At 38.2% G+C, this 15573-nt stretch overlaps 1 protein-coding gene across 12 annotated transcripts in view; it reads right to left on the minus strand.

Annotated features, from left to right (window-relative positions):
• The window catches only part of LOC107072214 (uncharacterized), a 198905-nt gene that overhangs the window by 29321 nt on the left and 154011 nt on the right, over positions 1-15573 (minus strand). For all 12 annotated transcript variants that reach the window (XM_089175210.1, XM_089175207.1, XM_015331970.2 and 9 more), the window contains 5 exons: positions 15456-15520; positions 11453-11704; positions 7959-8381; positions 5231-5528; positions 4910-5052 (listed from right to left, as the gene is read on the minus strand). In XM_089175210.1, coding sequence (XP_089031336.1) covers positions 4910-5052; positions 5231-5528; positions 7959-8381; positions 11453-11704; positions 15456-15520 — 1181 coding nt within the window. The remainder of the gene's footprint in view (positions 1-4909; positions 5053-5230; positions 5529-7958; positions 8382-11452; positions 11705-15455; positions 15521-15573) is intronic.

A 15573-nucleotide genomic window follows, 5' to 3' on the forward strand; every position in this document is an offset into this window, starting at 1 on the left:
TTCCACTAGGTTCTACATTCATTGCAATAAGGGCCCCACGGCACTCGTCCGCGTTCTCCTCCGCGTTCTCCTCCGCGTTCTTTGTTTTCATATCGTCGAACGGATAAGCATGAGCCGCGATAGATCTCGACGGACGTTCCACGTGCCAGTAGCTTAATTGCTCAGGGATTCGTGCTCTTTATACCTGTTAAACCGCGAATCTGCTCACACAAAGCAGTATTTTAGCTTATAACCTAATTTAGAAGTAAGTTTCTAAGACAAGATCGAGCCAATAAAATATAACATTTCATAAAGCTTCGCGCCGTTTCTGTAGTCGTAGAGGCAATTCCGCGACACCGTGTTGTATAATTAATTCGCGCGTAAATCGAATTTATGAATTGGACGATCCACGCGAATTATCGTCGGCTGTGGTATCTCTGTTATTGCTTTATCGTGTATTATAGATAGGCAGCGGGAACTTTCTATTTCCTCCTCGTTTGAAATTCGAAGTACGTTCTCCCGGAGATTTGTGCGAGTCGATCGAAGGGGGTGAACAGACAGACTATAGTTTCTCTCTCTCTCTCTCTCTCTTTTGCACTCGCAGAGAATCACTAGATTGAGCTCGCTTCGTACAAACTTGTTTTACAAAGAGAAAGAAGAAAGGAAATGAAGAGGGAGAGGAGGATTATAAAGGAGAACAAAGGGGGATGAAGAGGGTGGAAAAGGAGGAAGTGCAAGTGGTGGTGGAGGAGGAGGAGGAGGAGGAGGAGGAGGAGGAGGAGGAGGAGGAGGACTACAAAGAGAATCCAATAACTTTCATGATCATAAAAGAACTGCGTTATTACATCAAATCAAGGTTAAAACGATGTCTCCTTCGATATCGCCGGATGTAGATTGTTCATCGTGCGATTCAAAAGAATTTTCTCTCCTATTATTGTGTCTACGATGGAATCGTAGTCGATAATTACGGATTCGCGAGTAACAAAAAAAGAAAGTAAAGAAAGAAAGAAAGAGAAAATAAAAGAAAACGAAAGGAAAGAAAATAACACGGTAACAACGTTTGCGGATCGCTAATCATTAATCAATACTCTCTTCTTACGGATGAGTTGGTCCCTTAGAATTTCGAGTATCTGACGAATAATTTATATTTGATCGACGTACATAAATTATTATTACGATCTTATTATTCATCGGAGATATTCCTAAAGCTTCCAAATTCGAGGTTGACCCTCTGGAGAATTTCTACGTGACCCGAAGGAAAATTCAGTTTCTTTCCATAAATCGGTAGATCAATCTTGCCGGTTTCTCCAAGTTCGTTCGACAGAATAAGAGGAAAGAGAAAAACTAGAAGATGAAGAAGAAGAAGAAGAGAGAGAGAGAGAAGGATCGTACGAACGAACGAACGAACGATGTATCAAATCGGATTCAATATCTCTCTTGACATTACGTAAAGATGCTATTTCTCGATTCGAGTTTGTCCTCTGTTTATCTCTCTCTTTCTTTCTTTCTTTCTCTCTCTCTCTCTCTCTCTCTCTCTCTCTCTCTTTCCTTTCTTATTCTTCTTTCGTTTTCTAGTAAATCCTATGACAACCGTTCGACCAAAGCTTCTTGCAAACGGTAAATTGAATAGCATAGCTATATTCGAGAAATATCCGTTATCGTTCGTTTCTCAATTTGGATTATCGTTGATTATACTTTAGAAAAGCTTCCAAACAGTTGTATCGCGCGACTATTTTCTAGCGAAAACTAACGCCTGATTTCTTCCTCGCCTCGTTCTTCCCTTATCATCATATCTTCAATTTTATCTCGCGTCTCTCTTTTCTCTCAGCAGGCAGGTGTATTAAGCGTGAAATTAAAACGAATAGGATCGTCAACGTCGCGTGTAAAGTTTAATTTAAAAAAGTAGGCCACGATAAACTGCTTCGTGTATGGCATCATAAACTTGGCATTATCTTAAAAAACGGGCCTCAAAGAAGTATAAATCCGATGTACGTTATTCCAACCAGACGACAGTCTCTTTTCCCTTCGGACCAGCGAGATGATTTTAAGCCCTCGATGAATAACGACCTTCAATTTTGCATAAATTTCTACTCTCTTTCTTAGCTGAAATCTATATTTTCGTCAACCTGTGACATCTTACGACAACAACAAGTCTTACCATTATCAAATTGAACAAGAAAAAATCATAATAATAGGATAGATAAAAGTTTACGTTTGAAATGAAAACCTTGGGAAAGATTTTCGTATTCGATTGGATCGATGAGACGATTTTCTTGTCGCGAATCGGCTTCCAGGATATAAAGCGCTTCTTTTCGCGAAACTGGGAATCAAAGAAAAAAAAAAAAAAAGAAAAAGTCGAGAGAGGAAAGGAAAGTAGGAAAAAAGAATGAACGACCAGTGGATCAAACCGAATCCAATAACTCCCGTGGGATTACAACTCTGACCCGCGGGAGTCGATCGAGTTAGAAGACGAGAGGGATGAGGGATAAGGGCTGCCATTGATGTTGCTGGCGTTGTTGGCGTTGCTGGCGTCGCTGGTGGTCGAAGAAGTACGGAGTAAAGGAAGGAGAAACCCAACTCGTGGGGTTAACTCATTTCTAAGCTTCGGTGGTCGACGAGACTTGGCAGCCTTTACTATTTTGCGACGCAATAAACTACAATAACTCATAACGATTAATATTTCCTTTCGTTGCAATATTTCATTGTAAGAACATTATAATTTGATATAAAATGTTTTTCAATAGTATCAATTATTTATAATTTACACTAACGTGACTCATTATATGCAGAGAAGATATGTTCTAAGATTTGAATAGGCATTCCTTGATCTTCCATTAATAGATATCTATTTCGGTTCACATATGATATATGTATATATACACTATATATGTATATATATATATATATATATATATATATATATATATATATATATATATATATATATATATAGTATATATTATATATTATAATATGGTTGATGTTCAATTCACGTTCCACTTGCTATGGAATATCGAAATTAATAATATAATTAATTCAGTATTGATCGGAAATAATATAGCAATGGAAAATAGCTGAAACATTTGTATCGACTTTTCGTTGTCATTGCATGATTCGATTATGGTAGTATTTCTAAAGGTATTTTGAAAATTCGCCTTCTGTACTGTACTGTCCTATCGATTTTCCATTTTTGATGAAACACGCTTGGATAAATCTACGGGTGGTCTTGTTCAGGACGACACGGCGGAAGTATTTTCGAAGGAAAAGCTTGGAAAATCGGGAGGCGAGATATCAAAAGTACCAATGGCCATGGGCAAAGGTAAGAGCTAGCGGGCAAATGACGAAACACAAACGGTCGGTATTCAATCACGTCCGAGATAGGTACAACGATTTTCACGACGCGCTGCGTGAATTCTCCGCAAATTGAATTTTTACGAATGTGGTAGTCTTGTTCGCGAACAAATAGCACATATGTATCCACCTTTACTTACGTAACATATAAACACAAAGATATTTGAGCCCCTATTCGTATTTATCTATATATTTGAGAAGAAGGCGAAAAGTTTTCGTGAAGCGCGCACGCGCACACACACACACACACATATATATATATTTTTGTATGGTACAGAAAGAGAGATAGACGCTTCGGCAAGCAACGATAGGTATATAACTTATAAGCCTTTCGTAGGATTTTGACAAATCGTCCAAAACCTGTTTTCATTTCTCCCTCTTGTTCTCTCTTTCTCTTCCATTTTCTTTTTACCCTTTTCCTTTTGTCTTCTTTTTATATTCCTTCGTGATCCTCTTTTCTAGCCGAGGAAGAATTACCTCGGTGACCAGTGGCGTGCCACTAAATTCTCATAGCTTGTATCGGTAGAACTTTCCCAACGGTGCTAGTTCTCCTCTTTTCTACAGAATTCTTCATGTTTCTACTCATACTATATTTCTTGTTTTCTCTCTATCTCTTTACTTCTATACGAGTTTCCTTTGTTTCGAGCAGATCGTTTGTAAAATTCACTGACCTAGACCAAATACTAGTTCATAGTAAATTTGTATCAAGTTACAGAACATTTTCTTGTTCACTTAAATCTATAAGTTAAAAAACGAACGAAATCCTTTTAATAATCTTTCATCTCTTTTCTCATTACACTATTTTTGAATGAATAATAAAGAAACTTTGTTGTGAAAGTTCAGTCGTATTTACAATGTAAACCTTATAAATGTCTAAGCACCAATCCACGCTCGTTATCCATTATTTATGTATGAAATGTTCGGTGGAAATGCAGAAAGGCTTTTTCATCGATCGATTCTCATTACATGGTGTTTCGGTCCATATGTGTAAAATTGCGTTTTCATGTGTTTGTAAGCGTGTTTTTGTAAGTATAATACGTTCATGTTCAACATTATATGTACAAAAGTTAAGCGCGAACGTAAGTATTAATTTATGCATAGTTCAGCGAACATTTGTCACGAATATGCAATATACCCAAGGAGATGCACATTTAGGTCATGTACGCTATCGCTCATGAATTATCGACCGTTTACGTATGTGTACGTATCTATCTGTGTGTGCATATATATAAAGATATATATATATATATATACTGTCTATATAGGTTTAGTCTAATCATCAATCCACACACAGGTATTAATCGTCAACTGTTGTGATCAATGTTTCAAGATTTCTACTTTTCTTTTACTTGACGTAATTATTTAATTTAGTGCATAATTTTATATTTAAAAATGATGGAATAGAAATAACCGTTCTAACATTGTAAAACAGGATTTAATTGAAAATCGAACAGACGTATGTTAAAAAACTTGATCTTCTATTTTGGTATCATCTTCTTTTTATTCAAATAAAACTATAAAAAATAAAATGAAAAATAATAAAACATTTATAGCGATATATAAATCGAAAGTTACTTACTAACTAACGTGAGGTAAGGTATACTGTGTTGAAAATGGGGTGAGCTGCAAGCTTCTTCCGGTCTTGAGATGGCACTTCCTGTTTGCACTTCTATCACGTGACCGTCTCTTCGATAAAACGCCATGCACATGTAACCGCTTCGACTGTGAAGAGTTTCAATCAATTGAGATATAAAAAGTACGTGTATATAAAAATATACATTAAGGTTTCAAATAGTTTCGTTCGAATGAAAAATATCGAATCGAATCGTATTTGAAGACATATAAAATGATGACGTATAAAATAACAAGAATTTAGTAATTAGAATGTCATGAAAATTACCATCCAACAGTGAAGTGGGCAACCAGCATGGTCATAATCATACCGGGAGCAGTATTCGTCTGTTTGATAGTATTGCAGAGAATTTTAACGTCTTGATCCTCTTGTCCAGGAATATACTGTCCATCCAAAGAGCCACTATCAAACCTGGAGGAACTACCGTTTGATCGAGCTACGTGAAGGGAAGCGTTTCTAGGATGAAAGGTATAGGATCTTCCGAGATCTAGTGTATGCCATGTGAGTCCTCCGCTACTATGACCAGTCAACCAGTTCGGGAAACGGCATTCGCCTGGTGATGAGACTGTAACACAAACGGATCAAAGTCAAACTCTAGTATAGTAATAGAACCTTCATTAACGTTCTACTATCTGAACAGTGTAATTAATTATAGAACGTTCTGTCATTTCTATCGATTCTACTTTATCCAAATTTGTTTTGAATCGAACCCTCTTCGATCGAATGTATTATAATAATTACATATAATAAGAAAGTATAGAATATGAAACATGATAGGATAAAGATATATTATTTCGTACGTTCGATATTTGAAATGGAATCGTTAATGTCACTTTCTTTTTCTTTTTCTTTTTTTCAAATGTATAAAATGTAGAGGAAGAAAAGAGTTATTTCGGCCTTTCCGGACCGAGAAATGAGAGAAAAGGGTTAAGAAGGTCTAACGAAGGAAGGGGAGATGAAGGAACAGAGTAAAAGAAAGGAAAAGGAATTGAATAGAAAGGGTAGATGGAAGGGTAGATGGAAGGGTAGATGGAAGGGTAGATGGAAGGGTAGAGGGAAGGGTTGACAGAGTGCACGTTCGTTCGGCGGGTGCTTTTATGGCGCGTAAAAGCATTGTTGCACGACGTGGAAAAGAATGGAAATAATTCAGGCGCTCCTTCGATAAGTCCGTCGACGCGAGCGGCCGAAACACAAATTCCTCGATCGTAAAAATCGAATGGTGCTTTTTTGTCTCTATCTCTTTTTCTCTGTAGGTAAGTTGGTAGGTACCTTAGTAGATAGGTAGGTAGGTATAGCTAATTCGAATTTTAACGACGACGATAAAATTGTTCGAGGACATAGAAATGGCGGTATGAACTTTGCTGCTTTTCTTTATTACCGAGTTACGCCATAGTGTGCGTGGTGTCTCTAACGTACTATCTCTTTCTATCTATTTTTTCTTCTTATTTTCTTTCCACGATGGCAATTTCTATGGAGTTCATATTTAATGCACCGATTGATTATCTAGCAGCTAGAAGCGTGTCCATTTCACCGTCGGTCCATCACCGAACCATCTCTCTCTTTTGGTTCGTTGGTTCGTTCTTTTGGACGCGAAAGGTAGGCACTCTATATGCATTCGGTTGATATAATCGTTTAAGCGATCTTCGAACAACTCTGTCAGTTAGACTCTGCTGAATTATGTGAGGAAAAGGAAAATATGAGGGTACACCGCCGGCCGAGGCTCGATATTGAATTTTTCCAAAGAAAAATAAAATGCACGTATCGTCGAGTAGGATATACATGCAGCAGCAGCAGCAGCAGCAGCACGTGTACGTGAATAACAATAATAACATGCATGCGAATTTTGTTTTGAAATGATACTTTTTACGGTACGATAATACGAATTTATTATTGATTTTAATTTCTTCCCCTGACCTTTTTCGTTTTTGCTTTTTAACAAAGAAGAAGAAGAAGAAGAAGAAGAAGAAGAAGAAGAAGAAGAAAAGAGAAGGCCCATCTTCTGTAAAACGTTTCTTATCCGTGGAAAAGCGGCATCCTTCTGTCTTTTTTTCTGTGTGGCTTTTCATTCGCTTCATAAACCTAATGTCTAGGAAGGAGAAACTCGCGATGCACCCGCAAAACTCGATATCTCGAGACGTGGCAATTTCTGTAACACCACTTTTTGCTAGGAAGAAAACGCTTCTTGGGTTCTGGTTACTCATCTACGAGATGACTTTCTCGCTTCCTGGCGCCCGACTTCTTCTTACAACCCACCTCCTCGAGCTTTTACGCTACCTTTCCTTTCTACTACGGAAGACAAGAGATTCCTGGCAGAGTTTCTGTGTTACAAGATCTCCTCCTGTCCACCCTTTTCCCTTTTCTTTTTTTCTCACCTTTTTTAATCCTCTTTTTGTTCCTTCATTTCCATCGTCGAGCATATTTTCTACGTTCGTAATAATGCATATTTTACAAATTGATTTTAACAGTGAAAGATAATACAATATATTTTGTTATTTTATTTAGACTTGATATATATCTAAAAAGCTCCTTGAATGAGTTTCCCTTTTTCTTTCTCATGCTCGTCCACTCGCAAGTTTTATCCGCGTGTCGTTGACTACTACGCATTCGACTTAAAACGATTCGTGAAAGAAAGTGGCAATTGTAGAGGACAGTGAGGAGAGAGAGAGAGAGAGAGAGAGAGAGAAAAACCACCGAAGTGGAATCCGTTAACGAAGTTTGCCTCGAGACAGTACGTATATATACTAAAATACGGGTTTGTAAACTGAAAATGAGGAGCTCGAGAGTAAGTAAAAATGAAGAAGATCGAAAGAAAGAAAGTAGAAAGAAGTTGAGTTTAGAACCGTGTAAATATTTCGTCTTTTTATATCGACGATATTTAGTTGCAATACGAGATCAGTTCGCATACTCGACGTGCGATCGTTTTATATATATCCAACCAACCATTCGGTTGGACCGATTAATCTGTCTAACGTTTAATTGAATGTATCGAGGTCACCTTTTTTCAAGGTCATCGTCCTGGAACCCTCCATAGCACTGAAAAGGCCATTGCAAGTAGCGTCGCCGCTTTGAGCCACCTGGTATATTTCCGCCGCGCCCTCGGATGATATCGGTCCTCCATTCGGTCCTCCATTCGGTCCTCCATTCGGTCCTCCATTCGATCCTCCATTCGGTCCTACATTCGGTCCCCCATTCGGTCCTCCATTCGGTCCTCCATTCGGTAGGGTGACGTCGTGATCCATGCCGCCCATGCCCATGCCACCAGCTCTGTTTAGATTGGCCTGGACCGTCTGACTGGCCTTCTCGTAGACGAAGCATCGGTATCGATCTTCGTTGCTCGACGCGTGGTTGTGATGTAAACGGCCGACGAGGTACCGGCTGCTACCCTCCTTCCATGTGGCCAAGCACTCGAGCTCTTCCACTGGAAACGCAATGATTTACCTTATAACATAAGCCATCAAAGAAATTTCAATCTTCCTTCATTTATCACTAATTCAATATTTATCCAAACTATAACAAAATAAACGATTGATAACAATTCCAATGTTATGTATGCCCTTCGGTTAATACCACAACTTTGTTAATATTTACCCCCGACTCGTATTTATTTTATATAATTCATTTGTGCAAATAAAAACGAAACATTACATTTTCCAAACTTTGTTAACAAATGAAATATTTATTTATCATATATATTTTATAGTCATATTTTGATAAAATAAATATGTAAACGTTTGAAACGAATGAACAAACCGATAAGATACATACATGCAAACTTTCATCACTCTTTTATCGATTCATGATGATCGTTACGCAGACATATTGGTGTGAATAATTTTTATTGCTATATGAAAACCAATTCAAATTCCTTTCAATCGAATTCTAAATTAATTGTTATCTTTTATTGAAACTTATATCGCGCGAATAAATGTGGAAGAAGAATTTAATGTCACGTACAGAAAGAGAGGTGTATGTATGATTGATGCTAGAAAATATTTCACGACAATTTTTTTTTCCTCGTCGTCTAGAGCAAAAGCCGACGACGATTTTCCGTTAATGACAAGATTTTCACATCTTGGCAAGACAAGAACGACGCACAAAAGATATTTCCTTCATGTACCATCGAGAATCATAAACCCTGTGACTGAGAGTCTCTGTAACCGATCGCGAAAGAACTTTTACGGAAGTGTAAACGAATGGCTGGAACTATCTGTAAAAGAAAAAAGAAAGAAAAATAGAGTGGAAAAACGAAATGGAACTAGACGAATGAGAGAATGGGTGAGAGATGAAAAGAGAGAAAGTAACAAGAAAGAAAGGGAAGTTGAAAGTCCGAGGAGTCGAAAGGAGAAATCGAGTCGAGAGGAGTGACCAGAGAAAGAAAGAAAGAAAGAAAGAAAGAAAGAAAGAGAAAAATTTCCGGCTAAAAAACGATACCCCGATTTGAAGCTGTCGCCGCAGGATCGTTCGGGATCGTACTTTTCTGGAACGGTGAAAGATCCTTTGTAGAAAAGAGACGACGAAAGAAACCAACAATTATCGGTTCGGTAACGAAGTCGCCTCGAGGCTTCGACCGATGAGAACGAGAAGAAGAGAGTGCAAAGAGCGAGATCTTATCATCCTCTATCGCCACCTCTACCATCATCATTGGCACGACTACCTTTTCCTTTTCCTTTTCCTTTTCCTTTTCTTCTTTCATTCATCTCTTTCTCTCTCTCTCTCTCTCTCTTTCTCCCTCTTTCTCCCTCTTTCTCCCTCTTTTATTTCCTTCCGCTCGTTCTTCGAAATCCAGGCTATCCCGAAGAGCCGCGTATCTAAATCACATCTTCTACTTCTTTCTTTTCCTTTCTTTACCCTCTTGCCCCTTTAGCCTCCCTTTTTGATCCTACCGAATGACGTCGCGAGCAATTTGCGAAGAGCCAAACGAAAAAACCGTCATCTCGTACCCTTTTTACATCGAGGAGGAGATTTTCTCTCGTACTCTATAAGGATATGTTTGTTCCTGGCACGTAAAGGATCGTGTCGCGTGTTAAAAAGAGAGAGAGAGAGAAAGAGAGAGAGAGAGGTCTTTTAGATTCCAGCAAGAGAATTACGGTCGGTAGCACTTCATCGAAAACGGCACGTTATTACCTTTCTAAATGAGATTCGTCAGTTGGTAACTTGGAGGTTATAACAAATTGGTACATAGCTCTGTACTCGTATATTATATCGTACGTTTGTATCAATTTCTAAGTATCACGTTAGCTGTATATTTTTGTCGTTTTTGTCGTTTTCGTCGTTTTCGTCGTTTTCGTCGTTTTTGTCGTTTTTGTCGTTTTTTTGTTGGTCCAATTTTATATTTGGCTATGGTGCAATTAGAGTGCACGCATTTGAACGAATCGACGCGTGTAAAGAGATCGAGCGGGTGTTTGGGTGATCGCGAGGGTCACATCGAAGCGTAGAGGCAATTTGATTTTTGAAAATTCGTCGTCCAACCGTAGCAAGCGTCGAGCTTCGCCACAAAGCGCTGGTTAAAAGTACGTTTCAGGCCGGTTACATTTCGCATCAAATTGTTTTCATTTTGGCTGGACGTTCGGTCGAAAACGCGCGGTTAAAGCGTATCGACGTTAAATCGAATCACCACCGAGGAAAAATGCAAATGCGAAAGATCTCTCTCTTTCTCTTTCTCTTTCTCTCTTTTTCTCTCTCGATTGCCCGTTCGTCGTTTCGCTCTCGCGTATTCCGTATTCGCCTCTTCATTGATCTGTTCGTGTTTATACTCGTGGTATTTACACGTTATATATTGCTTTATTTATTCTACTTCTATGTCGGAATTTTACTTAAATAATATCGATTCGAATTTCTAACGGAAACGAAATAAAATATTATTGTAATGCGTCTTTTGTAGAAATTAATTTAAAGATAAAATTATCGATAAAATTCTCTTTGATCCCGTCCAGTTATTTTATTCACCGTATCATTCTATCGTAAAAGATGCACGTCTATTTACTATTTTTTAAAGAAAGATAAAACGAACAAAATGTTGGCTTCGTTCCAATGTATAAATCTCTGTACCTTTCAAATCGAGTGGGTGGGATGTTCGTTAACAGGACAAAAGCGATGGGGTTGATCTTCTTCGTCTTACGTTCTTCGAGACATTTAGCTCGGTAACCGCCCTCGATTTCTCGATCTATAGGATGCGACACGAAATCGTTAATCTCGAGGTCGTCGAGTCCTTACCAAGTCATTCCCGATAAGAGAATCTGTAGAGAAGCCTTCTACGAGATGCGATTTATCTTCTATACCCCTCTCTTTCTCTCTCTCTCTCTCTCTCTCTCTCTCTCTCTCTCGCAGTTCTGCTAACCCTTCGACGGTTACTTTTCGCTTAACTCGCTTTTGAGAATATCCTGATGGTGTAGTACGAAAATATTTGATCAAAGCTACGAACGTAGCGAACGTAGACGTTTTTTTTTCGTCTCTATTTTTATTCTATTGTTCTAATTGTTTATTACTTACCAGCACTTTCAGAGGCGGAGACATCCGGACAAGCTTGATACCTGAAAAGGAGTCGACTATCGTCCGTGCACGTGTCAACGTTGCTTTGCGGAATGGAACAAGTACCATGACCCCGATTATACGAGAAAGTCATTGGTCCTCGAAAGGGACATGGTACCGGGAGTGCCTCCTCGCGAAACATGGAGTACAGAAGTGCATCGCCAGTGATGTACGAGCATAAAGACGACAAGGAGTTTCTAGTGTGGCAGTAAGCTGCGAACAGAAATTAATCTTCCATTTATCTTACAGTTTGTATATGCATGCTTAGTATTGTACAACTAACTTAATATTTCTAACAAATACTCTAATAGAATTATTCAAATAGTATTATTATCTATCTCTCTTGGAAAATAACGAATGAAACTTTGAGTTTTTTTTATCGTCGAGTTAAACCTGTGCTTGGGTTTTAAACCTGTCCGACAATGATTAGAATGAAATATCTCTTCTTCATACGTCTGCCATCAAAATGGTAAAGAATTTTAATCGCGAGACCGAGCGAAAGGTAAAAAATTCTTCTATCGTTTATGCCGCGAGCAAAAAGCGTCTCGCTTTTGAATATTTTCTCTGGAAAGTACATATGGTCCATATATATATATATATACATGGAAACGTAGATACGAGCGCGTAAATGAAAAGTTGCCGAGGTGTCTTTTCACGGTCGGAACGATTTTACGATACGATGATATCGATCGTCGTTTGGAGAGAACATTAACCAGGGCGTTCGACAAACTTTCAAAGAAGGCACGTTCGATTTTCATGGCTTTAAAAGGTAGGATGATGATATTATATTAGGACACGATTCGAGAAAACATTAACCTATATTTTCAAACTTTCCTCTCTAGATTTGTTTCTTTTTCCTTCGACCGTGAAAACTTCATTAAATCGCTATAAATACTTTTTCAAATGACGATTATTTAAATGTTGTCTGCCATTTATAGAACTTTCGAGCTTTTTAATAGCGCCGGCGACTAGTTTGCTTTGTTTCGTTATTTTGTTTCGAATGAAATGAGAATTATCGAAGGATCTCGTAGCTCTCTAACTCATTTAGATTTACATATATAAACGTCGGATTTCGTAGCATACGCGTAATAAAGCTGGTTAATTAAGATTAATGTTTTGGAGTAAAAGTCGAGATGGTCGCGCGCTAAACCATAGCTACGCTCGCATACATAAATGTTGCGTGTAATAACGGCACAAGTGCGCTAATTACCGCACTAATGTAAGCTCGTTTAGATCGTGACCAAAAAAAGAATTCTGGCAAAGAGTAGGGAAAAACGAGCAGAAACATATTTTTTTTTTTTTTTTTTTCTAAAATACGTACTTGCACAAATTCCTATAATAAATGAAAGGAAATTGTTATTATAGAAGGAAACTTACCTTAAATAGGTAAAACGAATAAGGTAAAGCACGGTTAGATATATTCGGTGTAAGAAATAAAAAGCCAAGACAAAAGTTACTCGAGAAGAAAATAAGAAAAAAGTGTTGGGATGACGAATTTTGTCAAAGTAGCAAGTTCATATGGACGAGTAGAAGTAACTCCGGCGTAGAAAAGGTTCCTCCTCGCGATCTCTTTTCTTCGAGTTCGGAAAAGTGGCGTGACGAGTCGGCAAAGACTTCGTCGTTGCGAATGAACTTAACTTTTCTCGTGCGCAGGTGTTACTCTAAGCGAAGAAAAATGTACGAAAGCTCGACTATTAGTTTCTTTCGTGCATAAACTCGAGTGCATAGAGCATCGTCGAGTTTCTTCTATTGAAATTTTCCTCTTTTACTTTTACATATTCACGCAGACGCATTTTAAGAGAGAATTATTAAGTATACGCTGGAAATGGGAAAATGAAGAGAAGTAAGTTAGAGAAGAAAGAGTGAAACAAGCGGAAGGTGAAACAATTTCGTTGACGTTAAGAACAGCCATACGCGGATATTTTTTATCTCTTCATTTTTTCTTTCCATCCGCCAACACCGAAAGCACGAAGCAATAATATTGTGGCGCCCGAGGCGATGGGTGGGAAAACGGGACCTAATTTTAAAACTATTAAAGCGTTGCAAAAAGTGCAATATTGTGTTTCTCTTCGTCCTCTTTTTCCTCGCAATCTCTTCCTCTTCTCTTTTCTCTCTTTAGTTATACAACTACTACACAACCACCACCCTGTACCTTTTTATTTTTTTATTTTTTATTTTTTATTTTTTATTTTTTATTTTTTATTATTATTAAACGTTCGCCGTTACCTACTTGCGCTTTCGTCGACGTTCAATTTTCCAAATGGGAAATAGAATATGACGGCGAGACTAGAACGCCGTTTTAACAGGACGTTGCTCCAGCATTAATTGGTCTTTGTCTTTATTTTGTCCTTTTAATTCGGAGACAAGAAGTTTTTCCGATGTAAACAGACAGCAAATAGTAGTAGTAAAGTGGGATTTTGCCCGTCTGGTTGTAGTCCGGTCTAGTCATCATCGCCATTGTCATCCAATTTTCATTTTTTCTAGCTACTTGAACTCAAGTTAGAGCACTGCATTTTTTCGTCCCATCTATACTTTGTATATACCTAGGTATCTATGTACTACAATTTTTCCAAGGTATCAACATCTCGGTACGACCCATATTTTTTCGCGGCCAGCAGGACGACGATTTGAAACCGCGAAAAGCAGAGAAACGCAAGCTGCGGGCGACAGTGTATTCTCTTCCTGTTTGTCTGTCTACTACTAGCCTGCTGCTGCTGCTGCTGCCGCTGCTGCCGCTGCTGCTGGTTGCGGTATAACGCTAGGTAGATTAAAAATCCGTTTTCAAGAAAAAAAGTCGAAACAAAAGAAAGAGGAGACTTTGACAAATCGTTGAAAAATATGGGCGAAGAGGCAACATCCATTGCCGGCAGTCCTGGCGCTGCTCTCTGTACGTCGTCCTTTTCTCTTATCCTTTTTTGCACGACCCACTGCTTTCTGGTTTTTTTCCTTTTTTTTCCTTTTTTTCCTTTCTTTTTCCTTTCTTTTTCCTTTCTTTTTCATTTCTGATCTACTGCCAAACTGTAGATCTTCGCGATATCCTTTCTATCCTACAATACTAGGGATTTTGTTCTTTTACGAGAGAGATACTTTGAAAAGTTCGATCTTTTTTCTCACTCTCGTTACGTTTAATAATAAATTGTCTTCTTCTACTGTGTCGGAACGATGCCATTCTCGTTCCCTTTCTGTCGATATTTTGACGGTGTTTCGCGTGAATAAAAAATCGAGTTTGCATCGAAGAATCGTATTGCGATAATTCATAGCTTTTCCAGTCGTTTGACCTATTTCTATTTTTTTCTTCAATCCTTTTCCTATGATTTTGATGATTATCTTTTTTTATTTTTCGCTCGATCATTTTTGGCACGATCGATAAAACTATTGAAGCAATAAGTGTTACGTGTCAAACCCAGTAGTTTTTACTCTTCCAATCAATAACCTACTTCTCATCCCAACTCATATTTACCTACACTACTCTATAACGCTCCCACATATATACTTTCACCGATATATAATCTTTCCCGAGTATTCATTTGGTCCTTTAGTCGGAGCGTTATCACTTTAGATTACGGTTGACCGATCAAAGTGTTCTTAACGCTATGATAAAAGCAAAAAGCTACGATATTGTCTATATATTACATTCAACTGTCCGAACATTCCACTCAAGCATCCTATCGAATGAAAAGACCAACGTATAATATATAATTCATTAAAATGGAATGACTTTGTATAAGTTACAACTCGTCATCGTCGAGCTTTTAATTAATAATCGACATTATAATTAACGAGTGGATTTTGGATCGAGCGGCAAAATGCGCACAACTGGGAAATCGTTATCGATCGAAAATAAAAGAAGAGAAACAATGTTGCGAAGAAAAAGACCGAGGAGAACAGCAGCGAATCTACCCATCTTTTCCATGGAGCTTCTTCTACTTTACTTCCCCTCGTCCTTCTCGCAGATTGTACTTACTCTCTTTGTATTGGAGAACATTGGAGTGCTTCTCGTGAATGACGACGCAGCGGTAGCAGGATTTCCTGGAACGAAGAGAAAGACGATGTTCCTTTAGTTTAAAGTCCCGCAGTGTCTC

The sequence above is a fragment of the Polistes dominula genome, unplaced genomic scaffold (genome assembly GCF_049000335.1).
Source record: "Polistes dominula isolate Pdom_NZ unplaced genomic scaffold, Pdom_raw_medaka contig_82, whole genome shotgun sequence".
In the NCBI taxonomy this organism is placed as follows: Eukaryota; Metazoa; Arthropoda; class Insecta; order Hymenoptera; family Vespidae; genus Polistes; species Polistes dominula.